This window comes from Lytechinus pictus, chromosome 7 (assembly GCF_037042905.1).
Source record: "Lytechinus pictus isolate F3 Inbred chromosome 7, Lp3.0, whole genome shotgun sequence".
Taxonomy (NCBI): Eukaryota; Metazoa; Echinodermata; class Echinoidea; order Temnopleuroida; family Toxopneustidae; genus Lytechinus; species Lytechinus pictus.
This window is the reverse complement of record NC_087251.1, coordinates 4,061,600-4,082,928: the sequence shown is the minus strand read 5'-3', so window position 1 is coordinate 4,082,928 and position 21,329 is coordinate 4,061,600. Positions and strand designations below refer to the sequence as shown.

The following is a 21,329-nucleotide window of genomic DNA, read 5'->3' as shown; positions in this document are numbered from 1 at the left end:
AGGTGGGATCACCAAATTCATACCAGAGGTCCATCTCCTGAAGGCACAGGTCAAGTTCGAATATGAGTCGAATTTGAATAAGGTCAAAGGTCAATGAACTTTCCATGACTGGCACTGTGCTGTGTTGTACACATAATAACTTTCTATATCTTTGAGGTGGGATCACCAAACTCATACCAGAGATCCATCTCCTGAAGGCACAGGTCAAGTTCGAATATGAGTCGAATTTGAATAAGGTCAAAGGTCAATGAAATTTCCATGACTGGCACTGTGCTGTGTTGTACACATAATAACTATCTATATCTTCGAGGTGGGATCACCAAATTCATACCAGAGGTCCATCTCCTGAAGGCACAGGTCAAGTTCGAATATGAGTCGAATTTGAATAAGGTCAAAGGTCAATGAACTTTCCATGACTGGCACTGTGCTGTGTTGTACACACAATAACTTTCTATAGCTTCGAGGTGAGATCGCCAAATTCATAACAGACGTCCATCTCTTGAAGGTGCAGGTCAAGTTCAAATGTGAGTTGAATTTGAATAAGGTCAAAGGTCAATGAACTTTCCATGACTGGCACTGTGCTGTGTTGTACACACAATAACTTTCTATAGCTTCGAGGTGAGATCGCCAAATTCATAACAGAGGTCCATCTCTTGAAGGTGCAGGTCAAGATCAAATGTGAGCCGAATTTGAATAAGGTCAAAGGTCAATGAACTTTCCATGACTGGCACTGTGCTGTGCTGTACACAATAACTTTCTATATCTTCGAGGTAGGATTGCCAAATTCATACAAGAGGTCCATCTTTTGAAGGTGCAGGTCAAGTTCAAATGTGAGTTGAATTTGATTAAGGTCAAAGGTCAATGAACTTTCCATGACTGGCACTGTGCTGTGTTGTACACATAATAACTTTTTATATCTTCAAGGTAGGGTTGCCAAATTCATACAAGAGGTCCATCTCTTGAAGGTGCAGGTCAAGTTCGAATGTGAGTTGAATTTGATTAAGGTCAAAGGTCAATGAACTTTCCATGACTGGCACTGTGCTGTGTTGTACACACAATAACTTTCTATAGCTTCGAGGTGGGATCACCAAACTCTTAACAGAGGTCCATCTAAGTCATATAGCATACATGTAGTTTTGACATGCAGTCTCTTCATGACTGCAATATGCAGGCGAGACAACGCTTGGCGTTTGCCTTGTATTGGCTTAAAAATCATGTTGCTATTACTTCCTAGAAAAAAAAAGAATTACTAGGGGCAAGAGTTGTTTACAGTTGTGTTTTCCATTTCCAGTAATTCAAAATAACTATGGAAATGTTAAACATAATAAGATATTCTTCATTTACAACTTATCTATTCAATTTCTCATATCTCATGCTAGTTATATTTGGATTGTTATCAGACCTTCCTTCAAAGAAAATGTTCATTTATGTTGGAGCCCTGGCAAGTTCTGTTTTGAAATGATATTCTATATCATGAACTTGTACAATTTTTTTTGTTGATCAGAACTGAATCAAATAAATGAATGAATGAAGTGATTTACATTTGTTCATAAAATTGTTACCATTTGTTATGAAAGGGAAAGGACGTAACAAGGATAAATGTATGTTCCTCCTGTACATCCATGCCAATTCATTATCCAATCTGAAGAAAGGTAAGAAGAATACAGATGCTAATGGTGGGATAGGTGGTGCTGCAGTAGACTTCAGTATCAAAGAACTCTATGCTATACAGGAGATACAGAGTCAAGAAAACTTGTTCAAACTCATCGTAGGGTAAGCATTGCTTCACTGATGTTTTATTGAAATAGACCTATCTTACTAAGATTCTTGGGGTGTATGACTGCTAGAAAATACCATCCACACTTAAAATATTCAGCTGCCCACATTGGACATGGACAATAGTGAAAGAAATAGTGAACATAAATAGAATAGAGAACTTGCTCCGCATTATCATATTGTTAACATTTATTCAGCATTATTTTGTTTACAATAAGTCTATTTGTATTTAATTCTTGTGTTATGTGACTACTGCCATGAATAGAATAGACTTCCACGAGTGATAGTTGTTTTGACATATCAGGAGATTCATGAGTTTTTCATAAGCCAATTAGGTCATATGTGGGTAGTGGCATACTTCAAATGAACCACAACTGTTGGCTTTCAATCCAATTGATATTTGAATTTTTAATTGTCTAATATTCATCACTTTAATACTGTATTTACATAGTTTCTTTTCCATTCTATTTTATTATATTTAATGAATTTTTATGTACACTTGCTCTTTAAAAATTATTTATTATCTATGTACATTACAAGTTTAAATTGTAATTGTTGCTTTTATCCATGACTTGTGAACATTTTATTGTAAACATGCTAACTTCAGCCTTCTGGCTGTGTAACATGTATTGTTTTTATACGAAATAAACCATGATTGAATTGAATTGAATTGGCAGATAGCATGGTTGGTCAAAAGGCTTGCATTCACATTGGATCAGTCACATTGTTTTGTCATATGGGACCTAGGTAGCTGTATGTATACATTCTAATACATGTAACTAGTGCTCTCATAAAAGTATGGTATATCTTGTGGATATGTAACTATAGAATTCAAGAAGGAAAAGTCCCTCAAATGGCAAAATATTCTTGATTCAACGGTGATCATAAATTCATTCTGCTGAAATTCACTATCATCAGTACATTTGTCACGGTGTCCATTTGTATGAAAATCAATCTTTTTTCAATCAGATCTATGTGTCCTTGTATCTATGGCCATGAATTAGTGAAAGCAGGACTTATTCTTGGATTGTTAGGTGGAACACACAAGTACACCAATGATAAGGTGAGTGATACCATGACAAATATTTCTATTCGCCATACATGATTCTCTGATTTAATTCTTGAGCGTAGAATTTTTCTTGGAATCCATTTTTAATTATCAAGTCAATACCAGACAGATTCAAAAGAGGTATAGATTAATACTGGCAAAACAAGCACTTTGAGCTTCCATGACTCCTCACTCAAGCTCATTATTATTATTATTATTATTTGTTTGGTGTCACCTTTGCCTGGGAAGCGAAAAGCAAACTGAATCACTATGACCCGCAGGTCTCTCCTCCTGATATAACTGATTGGGGGGAGTGCAGGTGGACCACTACACCGGCTTTTCCCCCTACTCTTATATGAATAGTGCAGTGGGTGCTTAACGTGCAAAGGTGGTGACTCTCCTCTACACGGGGCCTCCATTTAAGATTCATGAGTTAAGAATCTTCAGCAACCTTCAAGGATTGACCTAGAATTATGGGTTGATGGTGTGCCTTCATCCCGTAACGTACCTTGGTGGCTCTGTGGTAGTTAGCCTGCCTAATGAATGGTAGGTAGTCGGTTTGATCCCAAGCTGAGTCATACCAAAGACTTGAAAATGGGACCTTCTACCTTCCTGTCATGCACTTGGCATATTAGAATGGAGAAGGGTAATGATAACATAATTTGTTATGTAGGGCCCACTTGAAAATCAGCTAACAGTTGAAGTGGCTACCCAGGGTAAATAAGAGTACCTATTATGATTATTATTATTAGTATTATCTTCATCGTCATCATCATCTTGAAGTCTAAGTACATATACTTTAAAAAATTCTTGAATGTTAACTTAATAAAGTATCTCAGCTTATTTGATCAGTATCAAGTATTGTTGTATGATGCATGTAGTTGCCTGGGCTTTCATTACCATTGGAATAATGGTAATATTTTGAGCTTTAGATTTGTCCAAAATTTTACGGAGTAGATGAAAATGTGATTTGTATTAATGTATTTAACTTTCATTTTGGCTCAGAACCGAATCCCAGTTCGAGGAGATCCTCATATTCTTGTTGTGGGTGATCCAGGGCTCGGCAAGAGTCAGGTATGTTTTTTTTTATTTTTTATCATTTCATACTTATAAACATGTATACTTGTATGTGTAGAACCAAGATAATCATCATATGAACTACATGATTGATGTTTGTTGAGAAAAGTGATACATTATGATTCCTTATATTTTTTCTTGCATGATCCTCTAAAAAAAAAACTATATTTTTCTAAAACCTGATAACGACTTACCACTCTTATAGTCTCATCTGAGAAAATGTGTCAAGGCCCATAATTTATTGACATGATGCTTTATTTTTATTCAACTCACCAGTAACACAAGGTTTGATATAGTTCTTGTTATTTCGATTTAGAGTGCTGAAAAAGCAACAAGAAAAAACTGATTCAACAAAAAATTTAATTGATGTTGAAAATTCTTCAAAATATCTGGCTTGTTAATTGTACACAAGGGGATGCAATCAACACAGGAACACAAAATCCTAAATTTTTCCCCTTACATTCCAATCTTAAATAACTTTTTTTCAGAATGGCAACTTGGTATAAAAAGACTGTAAAACAGTCCAAGTTTTCTTGCATAGTTAAAGGACATTGTATTCTTTTGCTCATTAAACAATTTGAGAGATGTTTCCTTTCAGATGTTGCAGGCTGCTTCTAACATTGCTCCTAGAGGGGTGTACGTCTGTGGCAACACAACAACTACCTCAGGTTTGACTGTGACTCTGACCAAGGATGGCTCTACAGGAGATTACTCATTAGAGGCTGGAGCATTAGTCCTGGGTGACCAAGGTGGGTTACCACCCCCCCCCCCAGTGTGCATGTATTCATAAGAGTTTGAAATATAGATGACCTGTATAATAATCAGATAGGACTGCCTGTATGACTTATTTTGGAATAGATTTAACCATAAACTATAGTTATGAAAAACAGGAGGGGGATACCTGGGGCATATGGCATTTTTCCCTAATTTGAAAAAAAATATCCAAAAGAGCCTCTGTAATTGTTATTTGAGTTCAATACAAAATGTGTGAAATGAACAGAAGTAGGAATGTTATCCCTCATTAGTTCTAAGAGTTTTTTCTACCCACCTCCTGATTGAAACTTTCAATTTCATTATGGAAATTATCTACTGAATACTATTATCAAGAATGCTATGTATTTAATGTATGGCAGAGAAATACTTTTTTTTAGTAAATAGTTAATATCTTCAATTTTTATTTTTGAATACCTATTAGATAACATTGTAAGGGACACCAATACCACATCTTATTATTTCAGGTTGTTGCTGTATAGATGAGTTCGATAAGATGGGTTCTCAGCATCAAGCTCTTCTGGAAGCCATGGTAAGTGTAACAATACACACTTTTTAAAACGTTTTCTCAAAATCAAGATTTAATGCTATTCCAGTGAGACTTTCTTATATGATATAACTCCCACATGAAAGTGAATAGCATCCAGTTTTGACATATTAAATAGCTAGACTTTGAAGTGAAGTAAGCTACATATTGATAGATTAATAGAGATGTGGATGGATGTTTATGGTTCTTGTCCTGATTAGAATATATATTTTTTATTCACTCAATCTTTTCAAGGTTTTATTTTTGTCCAGTCAGTTAAACTCATTGAAACACACAAACATTTGTGTCCATGAGTCTTCTTTTCAACGTTCTGTTTAAATAGGAACAGCAAAGCATCAGTTTAGCCAAGGCTGGTGTGGTGTGTAGTCTTCCTGCCAGGACCTCAATCCTAGCAGCTGCTAACCCTGTGGGAGGTCACTATAACAAAGCTAAGACTGTCTCTGAAAATCTCAAGTAAGTCCTGGCATTTACATCTAATACAATTTAGAATGAGAAATGTTGATATGAACTATGATTACATATATTTCTCTACATCTGTGTTTAAGGCGAATTTTTTTGTCTTTCGTTGTTCGTAATGCGCCTTAACGCCCTCTACATTCGTCTTTACATCTATATATGACAGAATAAACTCATTCATTGACTTCGCCCTTTTGTAGGATGTAGGCATATATATCATCATAAATGGTTTAGTAAATGCCGTGGAAATAAAATCGTAGATTTTAAAAGGAGCATAGCTCTCAAAAATGAAAGGTAAATTCACACTCTTCGTCAGTGCCCATGATGTGACAAAAAAAGAGAATTCAAAATCCGTTTCTGAAACAGTCGTGAAAAACATGTCTGTTCATGGGCATACGGATTGTGAAACTCACCTTTCAAAGAAAGCAATGATCTGAAGATGGATGAAGTGCACTGTACAAGATGCATCTAAAGACGCGTTGCCATGACTGCAAGATGACAATGGCGAATCTCTGGCTCCAAAACAGTAAAATTTGAAAAGGGTCTCACCGCCAACAGTCGAAGTCTAGCAGTATTATATATGTTTAAAGGGGAATGAAACCTTTGGAACAAGTAGGCTTCTCTCGAAACAGAAAAATCAAAGAATAAGAACAAAGAAAGTTTGAGAAAATGGGACAAATTATGAGAAAGTTATGAGCATTTGAATATTGCAATCACTAATGCTATGGAGATCCTCCCATTGACAATGCGACAAGGATGTGTGATGTCACATGTGAACAACTTTCCCTTTGATGGACTATAAAATATCCCCAAAATTTCTCTTTTTGCTTTTTCTTATGGTGATACAAACTCTTTATCCATGATGTATTCTTTAAAAATCTGTATTACATGCCCTCTATAAAAAGAATACATGATCTCCTGATAGATGTGATAAAAGAGGCAGTTTAGGTGAAATATATACTTAAGTAATGGGGAGAGTTGTTCACAAGTGACATCACACATATTTGTCTCATTGCCAATATAAGGATCTCCATAGCATTAGTGATCGCAATATTCAAATGCTCATAACTTTCTCATTATTTGTCCGATTTTTCTCAAACTTTCGTTGATCTGTTTCTTTGATTTTTCTGTTTTCACACAAGCTTTCTTGTTCCAAAGGTTTCATTCTCCTTTAAAATGTTAAAACATACAGTGTAGACTTGTCATTTTAGTATAGAACATTTTGATCAATAAGATTTGGTAATTAGGCAGGCAATCAGTTTCTTGTAAGACAGGATGTCACCACTACTAGTGCTTATGAATGTAAGGTGTAGTTTGATGTAAACATGTGTATTTAAGAGTAACACTAATTCTCTTATTGGTCATTTCCCGTATTTCAATTACATACTTAGATGACTGGCTTTGAATGCAAAGTGTCATTCTTACCTGGATAAGAAAAAAGAGATTCAATATTATTATTTATAATTTTTTTTTTTTAGAATGAGTGGCCCTTTGTTGTCTCGGTTTGATCTAGTGTTCATCTTACTTGACAAACCTGATGAGGAGATGGATTCTTTACTCTCTGAACATGTGATGGCGATTCATGCTGGCAAGCAAAGGTAGGGTAATGATTAACATTCAGTGAGAATAGAAATGGTAGAGGAATCCACTCTTGTGACTTCCTTGTTGATTCCTGTGTTTATTGTTTAGTATAGTTGAGAGTGGATCACTACATTATAAGATATAATTTCATTTTGAAAAGAAAAAATTGTCTAATTTCAAGGACCACATTGCATATATGTTTCATTGTTGATAACTTATTTTCATGGAAACTTTAATTTTGATTGGTGTTATCATGTAAGTTACCAAAGATGACATGGTTACCAGATTTGGCATAATTATTGTTTTGTTGGTTATTAATATAGGAATGCTGCTAGATATGTTAAGTGAACAATAGACTGCATTTCACCTTTAAGTCATTCTGTGATTTCTGGAAAAAAACTTTTGACCTCACATTTAATGATCAATTAGAGAAGAGAATTAATTTCAAAATCAGCTCTTATCAAAGATTCTCTTCCTTATACATTATAAATTAAGACAATGAATAGATCCCCAACTGTAAATTGGATAATAAATCCTGCCCAAGTGTTTGAGTGATTAAAGTTTAACTTTATTAGAGATCACTAAAATAATTGGTTTATATATTGGAGTAATCTAGAGAGCATGTAGAAGACAAAGGACGCAAAGCTTTACAAGAGCATCGTTTTGTGTAGTGGACATTTTCATGTTGAGGATTATGAGCCATCCCAAGTTCAGATTTACAGATAAAAATGTCAACAACTTTATTTTCTAATATTTTTGTTATCACTTCCTGCTGCTGAGCTGTTTGAGGGGCATCAGACTTTGCCTCATCTTCTACATTGTACTCTCCCAATTAACCGTAATCGATGTCAGTTTCTGTTCCGCTGATACTAGCAATTGAGCTTAGACTTTCTTCCTCATTAACTTCTTCAAAGTCTTCGATTTCGAATCTAATTCTAATTCTAGACTCATCTCTGGATTCGACTCAGTAATTTTTATGATATCGTAGAGCTTTGCATGCATTTCCCGGTGCCGTATGTAATACACGCACGTGCACACGAAAGCCAAAAGCCAGCGATCCCAGAAGTAAATTCATTACCGCCGCATTTCCATATCCTGATTTTACGAATTTGGGGAAATTTTTTTTGGTACGTCTTTTTGGGCATCTCAGAGGGGGCGTCCAAATAACTGGTTACTGAGCTCCAGAATTTAAAAAAAGAATCGACCATATTTATTCTCTATAAACTTCAACTTTGAGTGTTTTGTGTAAACTTTGATCAGTTTGATAATTTTCATGTCAATACTATGGTGCTTACTCTTTTTCTCTCTCTTCATGGAAATAGATAACTTTCACTCCTGGAAAGTTACTTTTGACGAATGACCCTATAAATGGTGGTATCAAAGGGATTAAGAACCGACTTATACTGTAAAGTAACTTTATCTTGCCCATTCTATTTCAGAGCAATGAGTGGTGTACGTGTGATGAGGCATCCCTCTGGGTCTATCACAACAGCTGAGGATGAGGAAGCAAAACGATTATGGGAATCTGAAAGGCCTCTCTCTGAGAGACTCAAGGTAGGACGAGGTGAAGCCTTTGATCCTATCCCACCCCAACTACTCAGGAAGTACATTGCCTATGCTAGGAAGTATGTCTACCCCAAACTCACTCCAGAAGCTGCTACTGTCTTACAGGTAAGAGATCCACCACTGACACAAGATAAATATAAATAATGACTGCATTGTTTGTAAATTGTCCTCCAATAGTCCATTTATTGTAAGTAAATAACCAAACAATATTTTTCAATACATGGTAAAATAATGAGTAATACAGTTGCAATAGAAGTAGATCATGAATATTGACTTATTCTAGCATATAAATTGTAATCAATGTAAGTAAAGCCATATGCACTGAATTTAGATAACAATTCGAATTTGATGATGTCCTGAGAATTATGGGAAATGCGATGAAACAATAAAAATGACATAAGATTGTATCAATTTTCAAGAATGTTATGATTTTGGATAAGAAGTATGCATTGTTACTGGTGCATTTCTTATTGTCCTGTGAGGAATGACTTATTTGTTGGTAAGAATGCTGTCTTTGTTTTGTTTACCTTTTCTTTAATATCATAAAGGCTTTATAGCTCTGAAAATGTACACTTTTGTTCGTATTGATCTTGGGAGAAAATTATATTAAATCAAATTATTGATGAAATTGGAGAAGAAAAGAAGAATCCCACATCAGCTGGATAGACTTTTCATGATATTTCTCATCCCAGGAAACAAATTACCGACATTAATTGCAATCATTAACACAAGAGATGAGGCAGCATTTCTCAAGTACAGTAAGAATAATATATTCCTAACCCAATGTGGTGTAAGGAACAAGAGAGATTATAACCTATTTTCCACCACCGTCTCTCTTTCTGTGAGTAGAGTTTTTACCTTGAGCTTCGTCGCCAGCATCAGGGTTTAGACAGCACACCAATCACCACCAGACAGCTAGAATCATTGATCCGTTTGACTGAAGCAAGGGCTAGGTTAGAGTTAAGAGAACAGGCTACTCAATCTGATGCTGAGGATGTAGTTGAACTTATGAAGTTCAGGTAAGATAGGATTGAATCAAATTATTTGTACATTAGCAGTAGTTGTAGTAGGAGAAGTAGTAATAGTAGTAATAGTAGTAGTAGTAGTAGTAGTAGTAGCAGTAGCAGTAGCAGTAGCAGTAGCAGTAGCAGTAGCAGTAGTAGTAGTAGTAGTAGTAGTAGTAGTGGTAGTGGTAGTGGTAGTGGTAGTGGTAGTGGTAGTAGTAGTAGTAGTAGTAGTAGTAGTAGTAGTAGTAGTAGTAGTAGTAGTAGTAGTAGTAGTAGTAGTAGTAGTAGTAGTAGTAGTAGTAGTAGTAGTAGTAGTAGTAGTAGTAGTAGTAGTAGTAGTAGTAGTAGTAGTAGTAGAAGTAGTAGTAGTAGTAGTAGTTTTAGGAAAAAAAAAAACAATACTACAGGCTACACAATCAGATGCTGAAGATGTAGTAGAACTGATGGAGTTCAGGAAATATAGGATTGACTCAATTATTCGTATATTGGCAGTAGTATACAGTAGTAGTAGTTGTGTGGGGGCATCGTGGTCTAGTGGAGTGGTTAGGACTCTCGTGGGTGACATGGGTTCGATTCCCAGCCATGGAGTGTTTTCCTTCAGCAAGAAATTTACCCACATTGTGCTGCACTCAACCCAGGTCAGGTGAATGGGTACCCGGTAGGAAGAAATTCTTTGACTGCTTCTAGGACAACTCCCCTTGCAAAGAACTGGAGGGTTGTCTCTTGTGTATAAGATGTTCTTTGAGGATTACTCTCAGTTACTTTCAAGTTTTTTCAAGTTATTCAAGTGTATTTATTGAAAACCAAAAACATCACATCATAATCAAAATAGATATACATACAATACAAATTAGTACATAAACACACATCAATTAGATTATAGCATAGCAGACGAATTGGTTTTAGGACCCCTTTAAAAGCACATCCACAACCTCATCCACCCACACATGCACATACTAAACATAGATGAGTAGGTCATCAACTTAAATGCAAGAAAGTACTAAAATACATATGAAGGAAAATAATCATAATCTGTCAAGAAAGTAAGTTTTTGATAATCTTTTGAACATGAAAAGAGTTTTACTATTTTTCATATCTATGACTATTCCACACTTTAATGCAGGATATATGAAAGGAGGTCAGAGCAGCCCACTGTGGTACATACCCTGATTTCATGATATATTTTTGTCTCACCTGCATAGCAGAGTGAGACCGTAGGCTCCGCTTTTCCGATGGCGGCGGCATCAACATCAAATCTTAACCAAAGGTTAAGTTTTTGAAATGACAGCATAACTTTGAAAGCATATGGACCTAGTTCATGAAACTTAATCATAAGGTTAATCAAGTACTTCTTAAAATCCTGCCTGGGTTTCAGGTCACATGACCAAGGTCAAAGGTCATTTAGGGTCAATGAACTTAGACCATGTTGAGGGAATCAACATCAAAATCTTAACCTAAGGTTAAATTTTGAAATGTCAACACAACTTCGAAAGTATATGGACCTAGTTCATGAAACTTGTCCATAAGGGTAATGAAGTATTACTGAACATCCTCTAAAGGTATTTGTTGCATTTCTGCCTTGAATGCATTAACATGTCGTTATAACAATGTACTTGGTCATCTATTAAATACTAGTCACTAGTGGTCTCATTGTTCTTTGTGGATCTAGTGAAAAACACAATTCAAAATAATGTATGAAAAATCAAGACATCAAAGTTGGTACTTATGTCATTGAATATTAAATTGCCATGTCACTTTAGTGCAAATGACCTTTTCCTGATCATGTGCAGAATGACACTACGAATTGGCTTATTAAAATTTAAGATATTGAGTATGTAATATATATTCTTGATCTGGTAATACAGGAGGCATAAATTTTTTACTTTGTGTGGATGAAAATGCATCTAGTTTAACCAAAACATACCCATTGCAGCAGATAAGAATTGTATTTTGTTTAAACAAATTAAAAAAAAATATTCCAGCTCTTTGATACTACATTACTTTACAAACAGAGAAGACACAACATCATGTCTTAAGGTCGAAGTCGTGAACTTCCATTACTTAAGTTAGACTGCCTGACTTGATTCTGTACATTTCTCTGTACATAATGTTGTTTGATTGATATTTTTTTCTCATCTTAACAGTATGATAGATACCTACTCAGATCAATTTGGCTTTCTAGACTTCCAGAGATCTCAGCATGGATCAGGAATGAGCAGTAAATCTCTAGTAAGTAATTTTTGTCTCACATGCATGCGAGACTTAAGACGCCGCCTTTCTGACGGCGGCAGCGTCAACATTGAAATCTTAACCACGATTAAGTTTTTGAAATGTCTTCATAACTTAAAAAGTGTATGGACCTAGTTCATGAAACTTTGACAAAAATGTAATCAAGTATTACTGAATATCCTGCCCAACTTTCAGGTCACATGACCAAGGTCAAAGGTCAGTTAGGGTCAATGAACTTAGACCATGTTGGGGGAATCAATATCGAAATATTTACCAAGATTAAGTTTTTGAAATGTCATCATAACTTTGAAAGTATATGGACCTAGTTCATGGAACTTGAAGATAAGGGTGATAATGTATCACTGAAGATCTTGCCTGAAATTCAGGTCACATGACCAAGGTCAAAGGTCACTTAAGGTCAACAAACTTTGACCATGTTTGGGGTATTTGTTGAATTGTCATAACTTTGAAATTTTATGGATCTAGTTCATGAAACTTGGAACATAATTTATTAAGAGTAACTATGTATCCCCAAATATCTTGTGCATGTTTCATGTCACATGACCAAAATCAAAGGTCATTTAGGGTCACTGAACTTTGGCCATATTGGGGGTATTTGTTGAATTGGCATTATAACTTAGAAAGGTTATGGATCTGCACATGTAGTTCATGGAACATAGACAAAAGGGTAATCAAGTATGAATGAATGTTTTGCACATGTCTTAGGTCACATGGTCATGGTCAAAGGTAATGTTGGGTAAATGGACATAGTATTTTGATATCATATGAGTGTTTTCTTTTGTGAATAATTATTCATTAGCTGTTTTCAAAGTCAGCACTGGTGCTATATCGAATCACGTAATGCAGGCAAGACTGCCAGAGGCGTTCCACTTGTTTAATCAATAAGCTAGTTTTATAGGTTGTTGAGATGCCATAATCAAACAGAGTCTAATAATTCAGATAAAATATTTTTGTTTTGTCATTATAGTATCATTATCATCTATTTCTTTACAATTGGTAAATTTGCCATCAAGTTTGGAAGCATTTGATCAGATCAGACAATATTGCGTTGAAAACGAGACGATATTACAATCACAGCGTATGTTTGAATTATTATGATCAACACAGAAATACTGAAAGATTAAGATCAAATTTGTATGTAAAACATAATTGTTCATGAATAATAAAAAAACATTGATTTGACATAACCATATATGGCAATTATCAGAATGGCAAGATATTCCAAAGAAATTCCATTATTTGGGACAACTAATTAATATTCTTCCAAGATATTTTGTATTTGGTGGTTAAGATTATGAAATATTAAACTTATATCATTAATACTAGGAGAAACAAACCGGTAGTATTGTGTGGAGCATTGTGGCCCAGTGGATTAGTCTTCTGACTTTGAAACAGGGCCGTGGGTTCGAATCCCAGCCATAGCGTAATTTCCTTCAGCAAGAAATTCATCCACACTGTGCTGCACTCGACCCAGGTGAGGTGAATGGGTAACCGGCAGGATTAATTCCTTGAATGCAAGAGCGCTGAAAGGCAGCTCGAGCTAAAGCCGGGGTAATAATCATAACAACAACGCGCCTCGGAATAGAATATTTCTAGATAGATGGCGCTATATAAATGCCTAATATGATTAATATTATTATTGGGCAATCTTTATTTCGCTTTCTTTATTCAGGCAAAGAGATTTGTAGCTGTTCTGAACAGAGTTGCAGAAAGGACTTATAACAACATCTTCACTATGCAACATCTCAGAGAACTTGCCAAGGTACAATATTTCTAATCAGTAAAAAAGTATTATCTGGTATTCAATTCTATTGTTCCCTTATATCAGTTGTATAATTTTTTTATGTTTAAGAATTTTGGTTATAGATATCATTCATGATTTATATTTTTGAAAGGATATTGTTTTAGTTATGTCATGAAGGAAAAATGAGGCTAGTTTGGAGTAATGTGCAATATGATGTTAAACATATGGCTTTTTCTCCAGGAAATGAGAACACACCAAGAATACAAACATGGTTGACCATTATCTTATCAGAGAAGCCTACATATTGAATGTTAAATCAATTGTATTGTTTCATACAAATGATGTGATTGGTTATCATTGTCATCAGCATCATCCTATTTCATCATCTCCCATAGTCAAGATTGCTCTCTTTTCATCACAGGAAGCCAGCATCCAAGTTCCTGACTTTGATGGTTTCATAGCATCCCTCAACAATCAGAACTATCTTCTCAAGAAAGGACCAAGAGTCTTCCAACTCCAAACAGCCTCTTTCTGAGTATCCGCCCAAAAAATTAACAAACAAAGTAATTCAGAAAAGATCAGCATGCATTAACATTGTAGCTGTGGTATCTTTAGAAAATGCTTTCTAAATGACTAGAGCATTGAAAAAGGACAAATTTTGGTCTGTAGAATGAAAACTCCAAGAGACACTGTTCATTTCCAAAGATATATAACTACGAGTCTTGTGAGTAAGAACTCATTTATTGGATGTACTCTTCCTGAGAATGTTCAAACAAGACTGCACCACCCTGCTGTAAGTAGAGCTGGCTTGGCATGATAATCCTTTGAGTGACTATTGTAGGGAGAGGGGTTACTGTTCTTCTGCATAAAAGCTCTGAGGGGTATGATTGTCCTTTTCCAAAGGTGAACCTGATGTCTTGTGAGTAGATCTCATTGTCTATATTTGATTGGCTCTTCTCTTTCTAAGAATATATCATCAAGTTTTCCAACTCCAGAAACTCACAGAGTACCTGTGAGTCTTAAACATTTCTGTATAACTGTTAACCGATGGAATAATGTACTTTGAGCTTAAGGATTCATAAAATTGGTCTTCTGGAGGATGACTACATAGGCCTGCTTCAAGAAAGTGCATTTTAAGATGTCAAAGTTGTGTATTGTTGAAGGATAATTTCAAATTGACCAGATTCATACAATGCTGGTAGTAGTGAAGAGTATCCATGTTCCTTGAAAACTAATATCAAATATACATGTAGTAAGGAGACCTTGAGACCGTTTCATGATAGTTGTCAGCACTAACAAGATGTCTTTGTCCGACAGTTACCGTAGTAACAGCTAAAGGCCCGGTGCTTCTCAGCCAATCAATAGTAAGGATTTCACTGTTAATAGTCAGCATTGACAATGTAGTCTGTGCTAACAACTTTCATGAAATGCCCCCCCCCCCCTTTCTTTAAAAGTTAGTCACTCTGTAAACCACAGCAGTATAAGCTATTACAGCAGGTTTTAGAAGAATGAACATACGTAGAGGTCAGAAACAGGTTTAATTGTATTTAAAACCTAAGCTTTAGAACCAAATAGTTTGTTGAATTCTCTGAAGGCACTATGTCTGATGGTTTTGATAAGGGTTCCAAAAGCCAGTGTATGTCACACACTTCAAAAAGTTGTCAACATACGTTTGTACATTTTGTTGTAAATGCCTGTATTATTCAATCTCAACCTCAAAAGTGCAGGGTTATCAGGATGTCAGCATTTTTGTCTTTTAGTCAAATCAACTCAAAAGACAGTATTTGTAAATAAGACAAAAGCTATTTATGAAAATATTTGACCATATGTGTACCAGTTTTTAATAAATTCTAAATTTCAATAATGGTTCCATTCCTGTTGTCAGTCATTTTGAAATGTTTTGGTTGAACTGATATGGATTTTAATAAATTCCTAAAATTTTTGTCAAACTTGATATATAATGAATAGCCCATAAATAGACTTACACCTGTACATTGTCATCTACAATGCACATACTTATGGGATGCAATAATGCAAGAATTACTTTTTCACTAAGATATCGACAATTTTACTTTTATGCTCAATCCAGAGATTAAGATAATTTCACTAATTCAATTATTGGTATGCAGTTCAATAGCGTTCTATGAATATATACAGTGCATATCAAAAAAAAGTTTACACTTTGAAAAAATCCTGTAAAATTATACATTTGTAATATCCTGAAGATTTTTCCACATTTTAACATTGGTACAGATCCATTTAAGCATATGAAGATATAACTATCGAAAAATATTTCCGCTTGAGTGAGCACCACTTACTTTTGAAAAGTAAGTGAAAAATGATTTGCGCAGAACTTTGGTATAGTTATGCGAATAAAAGTAGACCTTAATCATGAAGAACACATGGAATTTAGCTAGTAAAATTTATTTGAAGATATCTTTTACCTTTTTTAACTTGTTTCCTTGCCCAAAACACTTCAAAGAGTGCATTGCGCCCCACCCCACTCCCCCACAATCCGAGGCCATCAAGACGATATTTGCTTTGACTGAGCTGTGATTTACATGAAATGGCTTAGGCTTGATTTTCATTTTGTTAATCATTGTCAAGCTTGGGAAAAGTGTGGAGAAACAAGTATTATATGAAAAATGGAATGTAAACCCACTTTAAATGATAAAAACTTAGTGAAAAAATGCTGGAAATGTCTGATGTATACTTTTGTTCAGATGCAGTTTATGTCCTCAGATCCAGCTGGCACAAAAAGGGTAAAGGTTGTGCTTACCAAGTGTTGAAATCTCAATTTGGGTGGCAAAATTGTTACAAAATGCTTTAATGTATCCATTTTATCTAAATTGACTAAAAGTGCAAGGGAAATGTATGAAAAATGTTTCGCAGGGTAAGTTTGATTTCGCCCGTTCCCCTTGACACAGCGTGAAAACGAGCATTTCTGCACAAACAGATTTCTGCGAGCTTTACAAAAATGGACGGTGCTCACTCAAGTGTAACATTCTGTCAAAACTTTTACTTTCATTTGATAGATGAGACCCAAACCCAAGATTATATGTGAAAAAATTACCCACATGTTGTATATTTTTTAATTCCCAGGGCTTTTTCAAAGTGTAAACTTTTTTTTGATACGCACTGTATAGTGTCCCCCCCCCCCCCCTCCGGTAAAAAATGAGAAAATCAATTTATACTTGTTTGCTTATCATAACTTAATTACAATAAAACTTATTTCATACTTGGAAAGCTTATATCCTCTTCCACTTTAGGCAACTTCAATATGATATGAAACACTTCAAATGAGTAAGGAAACAATTTGAAAGAGGCTACCAAAAGTTGGCCAGCAGTATCTGAATTTAAAAGAAAATAACATTAATCATTTTTTTCCTTTTAGGATGACACCTCAAGAAAAAATATTGCAAAATTATGATTATTTGAAATACAATTTGCATTCATAAATTTCATGAAACAAATGTATTTCATATAGTTGCCACTGATAGAAGACATGATTTATCATAAACAAAAACAGTGGTGAAGCTTATTTTAAGTTTTGGTAATTACCCCCAAAAGGACATGTCACAATGAAAATTTTATCTCGGTTTGCTGTTGTTACAGACTATCCTGTAATTAATGCTTCTTGGATTTGTAAAATTATGGAATACAAGCATTTTTATACCCCTGCAGAGGAAGGCATTTAAGCGTTGCTCCTGTCCTTCCGTCCGTCCCCCCACTTGGTTTCTGTGCAATAACTCGAAAAATATTAAATGGATTTTAAAAATTGGTGTGTAGGTAGATGACACCAAAATACCGGCTAAGTTCAAATTTGGAGTCCGCAGGTCAAAGGTCACAGCTCATTAAATATGCGAGTTGGTTTCCGCGCAATAACTCGAAAAATATTTAATGGATTTTAAAAATTGGTGTGTAGGTAGATGACACCAAAATACAGGCTAAGTTCCAATTCGGAGTCCACAGCTCATTATATATGCGAAAAGGTATAATTTTTGTCTCTATAGGCGCCGCTTTTCCGACGGCGACGGCGGCGTAAACATCAAATCTTAACCTAAGGTTAAGTTTTTGAAATGACATCATAACTTAGAAAGTATATGGACCTAGTTCATGAAACTTAGACATAAGGTTAATCAAGTATTACTGAACATCCTGCCTGAGTTTCAGGTCGCATGACCAAGGTCAAAGGTCATTTAGGGTCAATGAACTTAGACCATGTTGGGGAAATTATTTTCAAAATCTTAACCGAAGGTTAAGTTTTTGAAATGACATCATAACTTAGAAAGTATATGGACCTAGTTTATGAAACTTGGGCATAAGGTTAATCAAGTATAAGTGAACATCCTGCTCGAGTTTCAGGTCACGTGACCAAGGTCAAATGTCATTTAGGGTCAATGAACTTTGGTCAAGTTGGGGGTATTTGTTGAATTACTATCATAACTTTGAAAATTTATGGATCTAGTCCATGAAACTTGGACATAAGGTTAATCAAGTATTAGTGAACATCCTGCCTGAGTTTCAGGTCACATGACCAAGGTCAAAGGTCATTTAGGGTCAATGAACTTTGGCCAAGTTGGGGGTATTTGTTGAATTACCATCATAACTTTGAAAATTTATGGATTTAGTTCATGAAACTTGGAAATTAGGTTAATCAAGTACCACTGAATATCCTGTGCGAGTTTCAGGTCACATGACCATGGTCAATGGTCATTTAAGGTCAATGAACTTTGGCCGTGTTGGGGGTATATGTTAAATTACCATCCTAACTCTGAAAGTTTATGGATCTAGTTCATAAAACTTGGACATAAGAGTAATCAAGTATCACTGAACATCCTGTACGAGTTTCAGGTCACATGACCATGGTCAAAGGTCATTAAAGGTCAATGAACTTTGGCCGTGTTGGGGGTATTTGTTGAATTACCATCCTAACTCTGAAGTTTATGGATCTAGTTCATAAAACTTGGGATATAAGAGTAATCAAGCATCACTGAACATCCCCTGTGAGTTTCAGGTCACAAAACCAAGTCAAAGGTCAGTTAAGGTCAATAAACTTAGGCCATGTTGGGGTAATTGTTGAAGTGCCATCATAACTTTGAAAGTTTATGCATAGAGTGAATGAAATGTGGACATGGGTGTAGTTGACAGTCTTAAGTCTCCGTTCAAATGTCATTTATGGTCAATGAACGTGGTATTATGTCATTATATGAATGATCTTTTTGTGAATAATTATTTTATAGTAGTTTTCAAAGTTAGCACTGCTGCTATATTAAATTGCGTAATGCAGGCGAGACTGCCAGAGGCTTGTTTCATTATAATTATGCATATTGGTTTCTGCACGATATTAATTTCAATCATATTGAATGAATTTATGATCGCGTTAAGCGGGGGCATCTGTGTCCTTTTGACGCGTCAAATTTCTAGTTTTCAAATAAAATAAACTTTGCTATTGCCCATTCATTCTCTTTATTGATGTGTCAAATTAAATGGCATAAATTGAACTGTTCAGGAAATTGAAATTTAGATATCGCCCATCAAATTATCTTTTGGTGACCTCTCTAAATTCAGCGCTTATTTCTTATTCCCTCATGCATGAAGTTTGAATAATAAAAAGCTGTAGATCCGAGTTATGATAAAAGATACATGATTATATCAGTTTCATTTTTGTTTTGGGACATAACATTCAGGCATTCCTTTATCATTTTTTAATTTATTCAAAATGATAGATACATGTATATTGCACCATTCATCAAATCATTTGGAGGGGGGGGGGTTAGAAATAGTGGCTTTGGTCAGTGATGGCACGAGGGAAGTTTGATAGGTGAGGTGATCATTTACTAATCTCACACAACCAATAGCTCTTTTGATGCTCTTTCTTTTCTCATCCCTTTTCCCTCTTTTTCCTGTTTTGGTGCCTTTAATAGTTTCATTTTGGGGATTTCTACCCTCAAATCCTCAATTAATGGTACATGCATATCTTGGGTCGGTCTTCAATCTATAATTTTGATTAAAGATTAAAGGCTAAGTGTATAAGATATATAAACTTTACTTTTCATCCTCTCCAATGTTTTGAACAGTTGAATTAACAGAATGGAAATCGGACATGAAATGAAGAATCATGTTGATACCACGCCATGGGGAGAGCTCATCTAGCCCTTCATGCCAGATGGGCTTAAAATGGACATACCAGTCAAAGTATGGCCATAGGTGCTTATAATTGTATTCTTTCTGAAGAATAAAAATACAAACAATGAAATTTTCTTGTACAAGAATATTTATTGGCAACATAAACTAATCTACTGAAAACAAAACATGAACAGAATAATTGGATAATGCTCTATGTAAACTATTCTACTGAATTTAAATTGTGAACAAAACAAAAACAAATAAGTGATTACTTTGATGAAAGTGCCACTAACTCATGAAAAAAAAAGAATGATTGGTGAACATTAGAAAGATGACATCGCCAACAAAGAAAAAAAAATACATAAGAGAATTCACATGATTCTCAAAATGTTGTAATATGAGTGAAGTTCACTGAATGATATTTAACTTAGTAGAAGCTAAATTTCACACAAAAAATGTATATTTAGAAATATTTACACTAACCTAAACTTTATTATTGAGAATGTGAAAATATACTGTCTGCAGGTGGAAACTCCATACAGTCTCTCCACAATTATTCACTCTGAATTGATTATTCTGCTCATTGTTAGATAGGTGATGGAATCTTCGAATTGTGAGGGATAAAAAGATGGCAGCAGCAGCCCAAATCGATGGGTGGGAGTCCATGGAATGGAGCAATGGTAGGGTAAGATCCACTGGTAGTTACACATGAAGACCAGCTTTAGATCAACAAGAAAAGAAGAAAAGACAAACTATATATATCAACAATTACCAGAACTTACAAAGCAATTAATTTCAATTATGTTCAACTATAATGGGCAAGTAGGAATCCATATTTTATTTCCTTTATATGGAAGAAATGATGAAACCAACTATTTTACAAGCTTGATTAATTCTACATTAATGTTCATTAATTTAGTATTCCCTTTTTCTCATTAGTACCTGCTCAATACTGAACTTTTTTATATATATGATAAAGAAAAAAACCACAATGAAATGGAAAAAAAAGAGCAATGAACAGTCAATGAGTCCAGTGCAGCCAAAAGAAAAAATTCAATGTTTAAAAGATGCCATGAGATTACCGTCTCATCCTCAATATCAGCAAGGGTGAAAAAAAGAGGCAGAAAATCAATAGCGGTGGGGAAAAGGAGACTGTATTCCAAAGTGTGTAATATCTGTGGTTCAATCTTCAGTAAATCACTTTGTTTGTAGCAACTGGCACACAACATACAAAGAGTAGACACCTAAGGAAAAAAGAGACATGCATGATAAAATTGGATAAGCGTCAAAAGCAATTACATGTATTATTTTTGTCCATCATCAACTGAAATGTGATGACTTGGTAACAGATAGCCATTATCATGGGCGGAAATCCCA

The 21,329-nt window shown here is 35.0% G+C and overlaps 1 protein-coding gene across 2 annotated transcripts in view; it reads left to right on the top strand.

The window, feature by feature from the left end:
• LOC129265117 (DNA helicase MCM8-like) overlaps positions 1–15,687 on the top strand; it is a 51,934-nt gene extending 36,247 nt beyond the window's left edge. For both annotated transcript variants that reach the window (XM_064101710.1, XM_064101709.1), the window contains 12 exons: positions 1,578–1,773; positions 2,746–2,839; positions 3,830–3,898; positions 4,500–4,650; positions 5,140–5,204; positions 5,542–5,672; positions 7,154–7,273; positions 8,696–8,927; positions 9,672–9,841; positions 11,974–12,058; positions 13,752–13,841; positions 14,245–15,687. In XM_064101710.1, coding sequence (XP_063957780.1) covers positions 1,578–1,773; positions 2,746–2,839; positions 3,830–3,898; positions 4,500–4,650; positions 5,140–5,204; positions 5,542–5,672; positions 7,154–7,273; positions 8,696–8,927; positions 9,672–9,841; positions 11,974–12,058; positions 13,752–13,841; positions 14,245–14,358 — 1,517 coding nt within the window. In that variant the 3' untranslated portion in view covers positions 14,359–15,687. The remainder of the gene's footprint in view (positions 1–1,577; positions 1,774–2,745; positions 2,840–3,829; positions 3,899–4,499; positions 4,651–5,139; positions 5,205–5,541; positions 5,673–7,153; positions 7,274–8,695; positions 8,928–9,671; positions 9,842–11,973; positions 12,059–13,751; positions 13,842–14,244) is intronic.
• Positions 15,688–21,329: the final 5,642 nt, after the last annotated feature.